Genomic DNA, 12160 nt, shown 5'->3' with positions numbered 1-12160 from the left:
GGATGCAGTCAGATTATGGATTATGGATTATGGTCGAGCCCACGTCCTCAAGGGTGACTGAGGCCTCAATGATGCCACCTGCCCTCTTAATGCAGGTTTTCTCAGGGCTTTAAATGACTCTTTCCTCTGGCTGTCGACATTCAAAACTGACTGAGGATCGAACCCATAATACTAGGCAGCAAGCCAACACTCTGTGCCACCAGGCCAGACTTCTGAAGGTAGGTTTTCTCAGGGCTTTAAATCATTCTTTCCTCTGCTCTGGCTGTCACCATTCAAAAGTGACAGAGGCTCGAACCCACGACTTCAAAATTGACTCAGCTTTTATGTGCACCTTTTTTGTGGGGGAAAAACATACACAAATTATGAATCAAAGTATAGTCTTTATGCATCTTAAAATATGGTTTGAAGGGATCTTTTAAGTTTAATAGTATTTGAATGTGATTGACTAATGACAAATTATTCATTAGCTATATGAACTATTAGTTAATGATTAGTTTACTAGTAACTACATTATTTGTGTACGTTATTGTAAAGTGTTACCGATACATGTAAATTAAGCATTTAATAAGTTCATACAGATTCTCCTGGTTGAGTTAATAAATTAGTTTTTTCACTTGGTTTTTCATAACACACCCGCACACACACACACACACACACACACACACACACACACACACACACACACACACACACACACACACACACACACAGTGGGTCTGACTTAACTCTCCACAGATCATACACTATATTTATTAAATCATACCACAGTAGTCCATAATATAAACATTAAAATTCATCAACATCTTTTTACAGTCAATAGTCTCCTAGAGAAAATATATTACTAGTCTAGTATCGACATGCTAATGCTTGAACTATGTACAGCTTTAGTCTCTCACACATTAACAGACTTAAGTTAGGCAGATTTATACACACGATCAGATCTTTTAAAATATATTTAAATATATCCGTTCTTCCCATGGATTCCGTACATGGAGTCATGGTATTCCCTGTTTATACAGCAACAAACAGATCAGACGTGGGGGGTGGGAATGTTCACAACCACATTTTCTGTCCCTGTCTGAATGTAGCCAAAGAGTTAAATTCAGTTATTTCAAAATAATATATACTAGCACTGGCGTTGTAGGAGACATTCCTCTCTGTCCTTTCACTATTCTATCACTTTATTCTGTCTTTAACCCTGATTTAACCAGGAATCAAATAGAATAAACTCAAGTCTATTGAAGGGATACCCTGACATTTTACTGTTATTTTTAATTCAACATATTATGCAAAAGACGCTTCTGCATTTGTCTTTCTTTCAGCTAATGGCTTGTAAGCCTTATTACTATTGCGAGAAACCAATCGGCACCGCTAGCGATAAGATATCCTGTTTGTTGCTACCTTTGCCATTTTGTCTTGAGGAACGGTTGTATGCTAGCAGGGCATTTTTCAGCTAACTGGAATGGCAATGTATAAAACAATCTTAACAAGTGGCTGTTGGGAGAGAGAAAAAACTAAACTTCAAAATGTCAAGGTATCCCTTCAAGTCATGTTCTTGCACATACAGCAGTCAGTCCCTTTAAAAGAAACCTAGCTTAATAGAAGTCAGATGTTTTCATTCACCATAATCTCTGAAACCGTTTTGTAACTTAGTCAATATTTCTATCTTCTTGCTGGAAAGTGTTTTTGAAGGTGCAGTGAAAATGCACCCTTTGTTTCAGGAGGCACTCAAACCCTCTGATCATCAGGTTATGTTGGTTTTAGCAGGAAATCTAGCATCCTTCAATCTATCCTTTCATTGTCTGTCTGTCTGTCTGTCTGTCTTGGTCCAGTGGCTCTACCTCAGAGCCCTAGGGTTGTGGCCTTTCGGGCCACAGAATGGCGCTTGGCTCTGGTCCAGTGTGGCCCCTTTCTCCAAACTCTGGCCACAGATGAAAGGAATGACTGCAGTTTCTCATGATTATTTCAGTGTGTGAAGGCTACCAGATAGAGCTTTGGCTACCAGATAGCCAGACAAGCTTTGTTGTGATCCAATAGATTAAAGCCCCCCATAACAAAGCCAAGGTGAAATGCCAAACATTTCAAAAATCAGCTGGTATTGAATCATACGTTTCTCAGCACCAGTCGTCAGCTGGAAAGCAGAGCTATAACATTGCTGCGACTGAATATTGCGATGGCCATAGACACTGTGTGCACCTCTGGGATAACTTTCATTATGGATCATCACTAATAATCTGTACATTCAGAACACATGGAACCTGGCCTCCAGCCGGCATTTACTGTACACAAGAGCCAAATCCCTCATTAACTGGAATTGGTCATAAATTCAGAATACCTGTCGGTTTCTGGGCTGTTGGTCATAATTTCAGAGTGCTGTTGGTTTATTCATACTGTAGCGTCGAGTTCATAATGCTTATCGTGGTTTTGAAGCGGTAACTGCTGCTCCGCACAAACTGTGAAAATTGCCGCAGTCTTTATAGTTTTTAGAGTGTATCCGACAGTAATATCATGCTTCCCTTTGTCATATCTGCTATGTGAACTGTCCACCCCCCCCCCCCCCCCCCCCCCCCAAACTACAGTTTATTTCCGCTCTCTGCACCGTTGGGGACCAAAGTGTCAATGCATCAGACTTCTGCGTTTGTAGAAAGTGAGTGTGCTGCGCCGATGACGTCATATCAGGGTATGCGTTTTGGGCGGGGGCTCCAGTTTCCGTGACAACGCAGTGAGGATGAGGGTGAATTTGTTGTAGCGATCCGATTGGTCGACGGCGGCGCCGCGACTTCCCCACAGCAGCCGCAGCTGAAAGTCCGTCTTGAACACTTCCAACAGGTCCTCGTCGCACTCGAACCCTGCATGCACACGCGCGCGCACACACACACACACACACACACACACACACACACACACACACACACACACACACACACACACACACACACACACACACACACACACACACACACACACAGTAGGGGGTTAGAGACAAATGCATGTATTTTCATATGAGTATTCACATGAAAACTGTTTATTTATCATTTATTGTAGAAAAATAACAAAATATGGACGACGCGTCTCCACTCCCTACTGCTATACAAAAGTGAAGCCAACATATGGCAGCTGCCATCTTGCTTGTGTGATGTCATTTCATTTGGAGCCTGAGTCTGGGCGGTAGAGTCAGGCCCGCTGATGACGACGGCACACAGGACATGCCCCCTCAGGTTTGAGAGCCGCTGTCACAGCTGTCAATCATGACATTATAACCCCCTTTTTTAACAAACTTTCAAAAAAGGGCATTTGAACATACATCATTGTGAGAAGAAATACCTAAATTGACAGAAACCATCTTTGGGAAAAAAAATATTTTGATCATAGAACATTTAACTAAAAAACATTTTCTAGTCCCATTATTGTTATGTCTTGGCCTGAGTGAAATGTTCTATGGTCTCTCCTAACCCTAAATATAGCTGAATCGCTTGGTTTGACCATGTAAACCTTTTATAATGAGTTTTTCTAAACGTCTATGGAAAAATGAATGGCAGATGAAATCCCTAATTAGGTCTTAGGGCGTGACTTTGGCACCCTATTTTGGCTTGTCTCATCCGCTAACATGGAGGGGGACGGATTTTTGGCCTATACTGCAGCCAGCCACCAGGGGGCAATCGAGATGTTTTGGCTTCACTTCTGGGGAGCCATCATGATGTCCATATTTTATACAGCCAATGTTTTTATTGTATTCGTACCTTGTAAGACCTTCTGGGCGTGGGCCGTGTAGACATGTGCATCGTGTGCAACGCTGCGGGCCGCCTCCAGGTGGCGCAGCATGATGTCACAGCCCTGGTCGCTGGTCTCCCAGAGCTCCGCCCCCTCTGGCGCCAGGGATGGCCGCTCCATCAGGGTGAGCAGGGGCAGCAGGAGGGGCACGGACACCACAGGAGGGAGGGAGGCTGAAAGGGACAGCAAGTTTGTTTCAAAACATGAACAAGCTTCCATCTCTCTTCTTATCACTCTTATTCTCTCTTTTGCTAACGCTTCACCCAAGTGGCAACTTCAAGGCTGAAAAATGAAGCCAGCGCGGAAGTGCCAAAAATTGCAGTCCCTCAGATGGCCACTTAAGGTTGGCTGCAAAAGTGAGTCCATCCCCATACACCCCCATGTTAAAATGCCCAACTTTACAGCTGAAGTACACATGTTTGCAGCCTGGTACAAAACAACAGTTTGTACAACAATCACTAGTTTCAAGTCCTCTTCAATACAACATGATGTTCATTTTGTAAATAATGGCCCCATTTCGAGTTTTGGGGCGTGATTGACAGGTCGCCCGTCCAGTGATCCCGCAGCTCGCCGATCACGGACCAATAGCAGGCGGCTCTTCTCGAAGATCTTTAAAAAAAAATCCAAGCAAAACAGGAGTCCACAAACGGTGACGTCATGGTCACAAGGCCCTGCCTGACCCTGTCCCTGACCCTGTGCTGCTGTACCCCTGTAAGTCGCTCCAGATAAGAGCGTCAGCTAAATTACTAAAATATGAATGTGTGTGTGTGTGTGTGTGTGTGTGTGTGTGTGTACCTGTGCCCTCGTAGAGGTTCTTGTAGAAGGGTTTGAGGGTCTTCTCGTAGCTGATGGCAGTCTGCGTGTAGTTCCTCCTCAGGGTCGTCCACGTCTGCTCCAAGCGGCCGATCTGCACAACACACACACACACACACACACACACACACACCCACACACACACACACACACACACACACACACACACACACACACACACACACACACATCCAGTCGATGTCAATGGGATATTCAGATATTTGAGATGCTGCAGAACATTAATTGAGAATTAGGTGCATTTCCACCAATCTGTTTCCCTCACTACTTACACTACATTTCCATTCAGTGTTTGTGTGGTTTAGTACGCAGGTGTGTGTGTGTGTGTGTGTGTGTGTGTGAGAGAGAGAGAGTTTCTGTGTGTGTGAGAAAGTTTCAGTGTGTGTGTTTCTGTGTGTGTGTGTGTGTGTGTGTGTGTGTGTGTGTGTGTGTGTTACCTGCGGCAGGTCCAGTGCTTTCATCAGAGCGGTGAAGGCGTACAGGTCGCCCACGGTGTCCTTCAGCTCCAGCGCCACAAGGATGATGCGGTTGAGCGTGGCCGCCCGCTCCTCCACGCTGCCCGTGCATCCCAGAATATCCACGGCAACGCCGATCGCCATGGTGTGGTGCCTGGAGACGAGACGAGAGGGAGAGGGCTGGAGATGTCATCCAAGCCTGTTTAACTAGGATGAATCTACATACTGTTTTGTATGAAAGAAAATGTTACGTACATAAAAAATATGGCATGTTTTACATAGCGGTAACAATCGGACAAACGAGTTGAAAAATATCCGCATATCGGATATCTGCAAAAAAATCCAATATCATGAATCCCTAGTAACTATAGAGGTGTGTGGGGTGTGTGTCTACCTCTCCATCAAGTCCAGTCTCAGCTGCTGGCCGTGTGGCAGGGTGACCAGCTCCAGCCCCGAGGCCACGCCCATCTGACCTTTCAGCTCTGTAGACACACCCACTATCCTAGCAACCTGGGAGAAACACACACACACACACACACATCCATCCTTCACATACAATTTACAAGCCATTGTGGAAATCCCTGGAGCAACGTTTGTGTCCAAGTTTGAGGGTGGAGCATCTGTGTGTGCATGTTTGTGTGTGTGAGTGAGAGTGAGAAAGTGTGTGTGTGTGTGTGTGTGCGTGCGTGTGTGTGTGTGTGTGTGTGTGTGTGTGCATGGGGGGGGGTTATCGGTCCAGGTGTGCCAGCGACTACCGGAGGCACCTCTTTATCTTGGGATGTCCGAAAAATCACACCCAGGTGTTGAAGTAAGCGGTGCAGGTGTGTGCAGGTCCCACCCTTCTCCTCCACCCCCCTCTCCCCTCCCTCTGACATTGTGTGTGTGTGTGTGTGTGTGTGTGTGTGTGGATCAGATCCGGGTCAAGGGGGGCGGGGCTAGGGATAGGAAGGTGGTAGAGAGTTGAGGTTCGAGGGGTGAGCAGGTGGAGTGGCTCAGTGTATCTGGGTGGTGGAGGATGTGGTCAGGACGGGGAGGGGGGGGGGGTAGAGGAAAAAGGAGCCGTAGCTACTGCAGGGATAGGAAGGTCATAGAGAGGGTGGGTAGGGGGAGTGGCTGGGGGGGTTTGGGTGGGTTCAGGGTCAGGGTTCAGAACCGACTCACAACATTTGCATAATAGCAGACTGGAGTATTGGCCTTGGCTGAGCTCTGCGCTCTCTGAGTGCACACTCGTTAAGTTAATGTTCAGTTTTGTCAGGACTTCTATAGGCTACTCTTTGCCCCAAGCCTGAAGGCGACCCTGAGCTGTCACTTTTCCTCTTCCTCCTCCTTGTTACACCCTACGCACTGCCAACATTTCATTTGACTTTTGACTCGCTGTGCTACATTTCCACTTGAGACTTCTGCCTCCACATTTGAATCTGACTTGTGACTCAAATGGTCCTGCCTCTATAAGCAGATAGCGTGTCGGTGCATGCGTGTGTGTGTGTGTGTGTGTGTGTGTGTGTGTGTGTGTGTGTTATGTGTGCGTGTGTGTGTGTGTGCGTGTGCGTGTGCGTGCGTGCAGGTGTGTGTGTGTGTGTGTATACCTGGCAGTCAGCCATGAGCAGGTGTGTGGCGATGCTGTGGTGATCGTGGCTGAGCACCAGTTCTTTGGCTCTCTTCAGGACGCTCGTCTCCAGCGGTTTGTTCTCCGCGGGCAGGAGGCGCGAGGCGAACCCCGCCGGCCAGAACGCCGACACCGTCTCCACCAGGGGGCGCCGGAACACGCCTCTCTCCTCGCCCCTCCTCGCCTGCTCCTCCGCATCGCCCCTCCCTCCATCTACAGGTGGGAATCACAGAGTAACTCACCATACGGTACGATACTATCACGATACATTGCCCACAGTAATTATGGTATGACGATACAGCGATTCTGCAATATTTGATACAATTGATCTGTGATACATCAAAATATCTGTGTAATAAGAAGGAAAAATACCCCTAAAAAGGCATCATTCCAATGTCAAATAGCCATAAACTGGCAAAAAGCTGCACGGTCATCAGAAAGCAGAACAGTTCCAGAATTAAAATGTTTAAAGGATGGATACATGTAAAACTAGGCCTCACTAAAATCTTTTCAATCTGTGCAAATTAAGTTGACAGAAAACTAAAATAAATAAATTAATACAAAAAAATACACGTGAGTGCTTAACAACTGCATAACCAGCTTGTTTTATGTAAATTAAAATATTGATATTTGGTGCCAGTAACATATCACAAGAGGAATTATCACGTATTGATATTTGGTCCCACCCCTACTGTACCTGCATCCTCTTCCTCTTCTTCGCTGGTGTTCTCCAAGGCGGCGATGGCGTGATGGTAGGAGCTCCGGTCCAGCCCTCTCCTCCCTCCCCCCTCCTGCTCCTCCCCCTCTCCCCCCTCTCGCCTCAGGCGCTCCACGTAGCTGCAGGGTGGCTGGGGTTCAGAAGAGGCATAGCTGCAGGTCAGCTGGGCCTCAGGGGCGGGGCCAGATGAGTTTGGCTCCTCCCATCGCTGCGGCGGGGTGCAGGACCCGGCGCGCCGTTCTGCGTGTCCCGTCATCGCCTCTGTGTCCGGGGGCTGAGCTGCCTCGCCAGGGGGGACCGCAGCACCGGGTGGGTGGTGGGGAGCCAGGAAGTGAAGCTGATGCTGGAGCTTCAGGGGCTTGACGGGGGGCACGGGGGGAACCGTGGACGCTGTGGAGTCACAATCACATCCGTTTGACACTCGAGGACTTTGACATAATGAACAATGAGCTAGATTCAAGCCATTGCCAAACGAGCTCCCACCATGCTGATTAAGACTACAGTATCAGCACCAGATAACTCTCTCTGTTAACTAGCTAGCGGAAGACCCGCGCACTGCATCGGGCTGCGCAGGCCTCGCTCACAGAGTTGGCATGCAGCCTCTCCTCTCTCTCTCCATCCAGAGGGTTTTCATAGTCCACTTCCCTGGCTGAGTCCAACTCCTCTCACCTGTGTGCTGGAGCTCTCCATGGCGCTGAATCTGTGATGCAGCTGCTTTTAATTCTTGATTCTTGTGCTTTTACTTCTTCTATGTTATCGGTATTTATTTATCTTTTTCTCTTGTGTTTATTACATTTTTTTCTTTTTTTTATCCTTTTCTTTTATTACTTGTAAAGTTATTATTATTATTATTATTATTACCTTTATTATTTTATTTTTCTACGAGTCATTAATTTGCCATTTTTGCCCATTTAGTCAGCTCTAATTACCGTACCTAATTCAAAAACCAGGCTCCATTAGGTCACCCGCAGGGGTGCTCTTTACACTTCCTGAAAGATTAAATGCGATCGCACATCAAATGGCATAGCTGTGGCTGAACACAATTCTGCTCATTCACACACACACACACACACACACACACACACACACACACACACACACACACACACACACACACACACACACACACACAGACACTTCGTATTCTTATTATAGGATTCCACAGTACACCAGAGTTTTAGTCTGTTGTCTGTGGCGACATTTAATGAACTTAGAATAAATTGGCAAATACGTGAATTGGCAAAGACAGCTCTTCTTGCTGTCACAGAGGCCCTTCACACTGCTAAGGCCTCATCCCTGTCTTCTGTTCTTGTCCTCCTTGACCTGTCTGCTGCCTTCGATACAGTCAACCACCAAATCCTTCTTTCCACTCTGTCTGACCTCGGCATTTCAGGTTCTGCACTCTCCTGGTTTGCTTCCTACCTCTCGAACCGCTCCTACCAGGTCTCATGGAGAGGGTCCCTCTCCAGATCCTGTCCTCTTACCACCGGTGTCCCCCAGGGCTCAGTCCTGGGCCCCTTACTTTTCCTTCTCTATATAAGATCTCTTGCCTATGTGATCTCTTCTCATGGCTTTTCCTATCACTGCTATGCTGATGACACCCAGCTTTTCCTTTCCTTCCCCCCCTCTGACCAGGGCCGTAACCAGGGTTCCGAAATAGGGGAGGTCCAGCAAGGGGAGGCGGATTCGGCGGCGCCCATCAGGGCGCCGCCGAAAAAAAATTGAGTTTCCCCCCCCCCCTTTTTTAGCCATATTTAGAGTAATATATCATTTTAAATCAACATTAGGATTATACTGTTGTGATGTCATTATTCAGTATATTCTCTTTCATGTCACCACCTGCTCAGCTCTCCTGTCAACATAATTGTAACTAACAAACACAAACTGTTTTAGCCAAATTCATATCAAAATGACACCTACAAACACAGGTACACAACCCAAGCCGTACACAACACACAAAGTCATCATCGATAATAAAAAAAACATACAGAGGGACATTTATTTATTCCTGATAGGAACGATTGAAAAATAAAATAAAATATATTATGTTGTTTTTAACTTTACACCACCTCTTTTTGTTACTTATTGGGTCATGAAACTGAAACCATGCATATAGCCACCTGCATACCTGACTTCGGGAGCTTGGCAATTGGCATCATGCATGATTACAATGAGATGCACCCACTTTAAACCTGAATAAAGTAATAAAACCACTAGTAAACCAGTAGGCGGCGCCTGGCCTGCTGTTCAGTGAGTGGCCTGGCCTGGCCTGGCCTGCAAAAAAAAAAAAAAAAAAATTTTTTTTTTTTTTTTTTTTTGCAGGCTGAAATATTAGGGGAGGTCCGGACCTCCCCGTCCTCATAGCTAGTTACGGCATGCCTCTGACACTCAAATCGAGGCTCGCATCTCTGCATGCCTCAAAGACATTGGTGACTGGATGTCTGCCCACCACCTCAAGCTCAACCTTGGTAAGACCGAGCTACTCTTCCTCCCAGGAAAAGACTGCCCTCTCGCAGATCTCTCCATCTCCATTGACAACACCACTGTACTGCCCTCCCAAACAGCTAAGAACCTTGGGGTGATCCTTGACAACCAGCTGTCTTGCTCTGCCAACATAGCTGCTACAGCGCGCTCCTGTAGGTTCTCTCTCTACAACATCCGCAAAATCCGTCCCTTTCTCACAAGAGAAGCGACTCAACTCCTGGTCCAGTCTCTTGTCTCCTCCTGCCTGGACTACTGCAACGTGCTCCTGGCCGGCCTACCTGCCACCGACATCCGACCGCTTCAGCTCATTCAGAATGCTGCAGCCCGTCTGATATTCAACCAACCCAAATTCTCTCACGTCACTCCCCTCTTCCAGGAGCTCCACTGGCTTCCCATCCGGGCCCGCATCAAATTCAAGACACTGGTACTGGCCTACAGGGCAGTACACCAGTCAGCTCCCCGGTACCTGCAATCCATGGTCAGGTTCCAAACCTCTCAGCGCTCCCTTCGCTCCTCCACCAGTGCAGGTCGCCTCGCCCCTCCTTCGCTACGGGGGCTCAAAAGTCGCTCATCCCGATCTCGACTCTTCTCGTCCCTGGCACCTCAATGGTGGAACGAGCTTCCACCTTCGGTCAGGACAGCTGAATCACTGCCGATCTTTCGGAAAAGACTAAAGACACACCTTTTCAGGCTCCATCTGGGCCCTTCTTGATCTAACTTCGTTCTCTCTCTTTCTTAAAAAAAAAAAAAAAAAAAACACACTAACCAACCTTGTACCACTAACCTAAACTTGTACCACTGTTCCTTCAGAAGTTGTAGTTGTCATAGACTGTGCTCCATAGTTGATTGCTCTATTGCTGACAAAAAATGTGTTATTGTAAGTCGCTTTGGATAAAAGCGTCTGCCAAATGACTTAATGTAATGTAATGTAATGTGAATCTCCCAAAATGTTGGCATGTTCCTTTAATGTTTTTTTTTAGAATGTATGACTTTAAAATAACAGCTGGTTCTATCATTTCTGGCTCCATAAATTCTCATAACACAGAATGAAGATGAGTTACCTTGGCTCCTCCAGGGCGGACCTTGGGTTTGTGTACAGGCGGGGTCCGGGGGCGGCGTGGGGGCGGGGCTGGGGTAGACGGGGAAGTCCGGTGCGATGATGCAGGGGCAGGGCGGGAGAGCCAGGGGCAGGAGGCGGGGCGAGCGAGGCATCCGCATAGACGGCACCTTACTGGGCTTAGGGGGCGGCTTGGGGCACAGCTGGCTGTCAGAGCCCCTGATGGCGTGGCCTGTAGACAAGGAAAACAAAATTGTCACAATGTCTAAAATATACAGGGAACCAGCTATTATTGTATTTTATTTAAACACAAAACCTAAACCAGGCCAACTGGATATTGGCGGGTTCTATGGCAGATAGCATCCTTATTTATTTTTTTATTCACTATATATTTTGTCAGTAACACTATTTTTAAAACATGTTTCAATCAATTGAAAAGGTCAAATGAAAATGTGTGTGTGCACTGGGGCTGCAACTAACGATTATTTTCATTGCCAATTAATCTGTTGATTATTTTCTCGATTAATTGATTAGTTAGTTGTTTGGTCTATATATAAAATGTCAGAAAATTGTGAAAAATGTCGATTAGTGTTTCCCAAAGCCCAAGATGACGTCCTTAACTCAAAGATACCTAGTTTACTGCCAGTGAGGAGTAAAATATTCACATTTACTTTTATTTTCTTAAAAAATGACTAATTTAATAGTTGACAAGTAATCAATCGTTGCAGCTCTAGTGTGCCATACTTTTCTTTTATCCCCAGCCAACACACACACACACACACACACACACACACACACACACACACACACACACACACACACACACACATCTCTACTGACCTGCCAGAAGCTCCATGGGTCTCCGCGGGGCAGAGGGGCTCAACACCGGCTCGCTGCCCGTCCGAAAGACCGGGGACTTGGGGCTGGGGAGGAGGGGGTCGGCAGGCTGAGGCTGCGGCCTGGATCCTGGAGAGGAGAGGTGAGGTGAGGAGAAGAGGAGGAGAGGTGAAGAGAGGAGAGGAAAGGAGAGGAGAGGAGAGGAGAGGTGAGGAGAATAGGTGAGGAGAAGAGAGGAGAGGAGAGGAGAGGAGAGGTGAAGAGAGGAGAGGAGAGGAGAGGAGAGGAGAAGAGAGGAGAGGAGAGGTGAAGAGAGGAGAGGAGAGGAGAGGTGAAGAGAGGAGAGGAGAGGAGAAGAGAGGAGAGGAGAGGAGGAGAGGTGAGGAGAAGAGGAGGAGAGG

The 12160-nt window shown here is 47.0% G+C and overlaps 1 protein-coding gene across 1 annotated transcript in view; it reads right to left on the bottom strand.

Moving 5' to 3' along the window:
- Window positions 1–734: 734 nt before the first annotated feature.
- The window catches only part of bcar3 (BCAR3 adaptor protein, NSP family member), a 20022-nt gene continuing 8596 nt past the window's right edge, over window positions 735–12160 (bottom strand). The window contains exons 7-15 of the mRNA XM_083647432.1: window positions 11763–11888; window positions 10927–11154; window positions 7361–7771; window positions 6644–6876; window positions 5452–5567; window positions 5040–5211; window positions 4567–4678; window positions 3741–3944; window positions 735–2849 (exon numbers count right to left, since the gene is read on the bottom strand). Coding sequence (XP_083503558.1) covers window positions 2671–2849; window positions 3741–3944; window positions 4567–4678; window positions 5040–5211; window positions 5452–5567; window positions 6644–6876; window positions 7361–7771; window positions 10927–11154; window positions 11763–11888 — 1781 coding nt within the window. The 3' untranslated portion in view covers window positions 735–2670. The remainder of the gene's footprint in view (window positions 2850–3740; window positions 3945–4566; window positions 4679–5039; window positions 5212–5451; window positions 5568–6643; window positions 6877–7360; window positions 7772–10926; window positions 11155–11762; window positions 11889–12160) is intronic.

This window comes from Poromitra crassiceps (genome assembly GCF_964638095.1).
Source record: "Poromitra crassiceps genome assembly, chromosome: 12".
Lineage (NCBI taxonomy): Eukaryota > Metazoa > Chordata > Actinopteri > Beryciformes > Melamphaidae > Poromitra > Poromitra crassiceps.
This window is presented reverse-complemented; position numbering and strand designations above follow the sequence as displayed.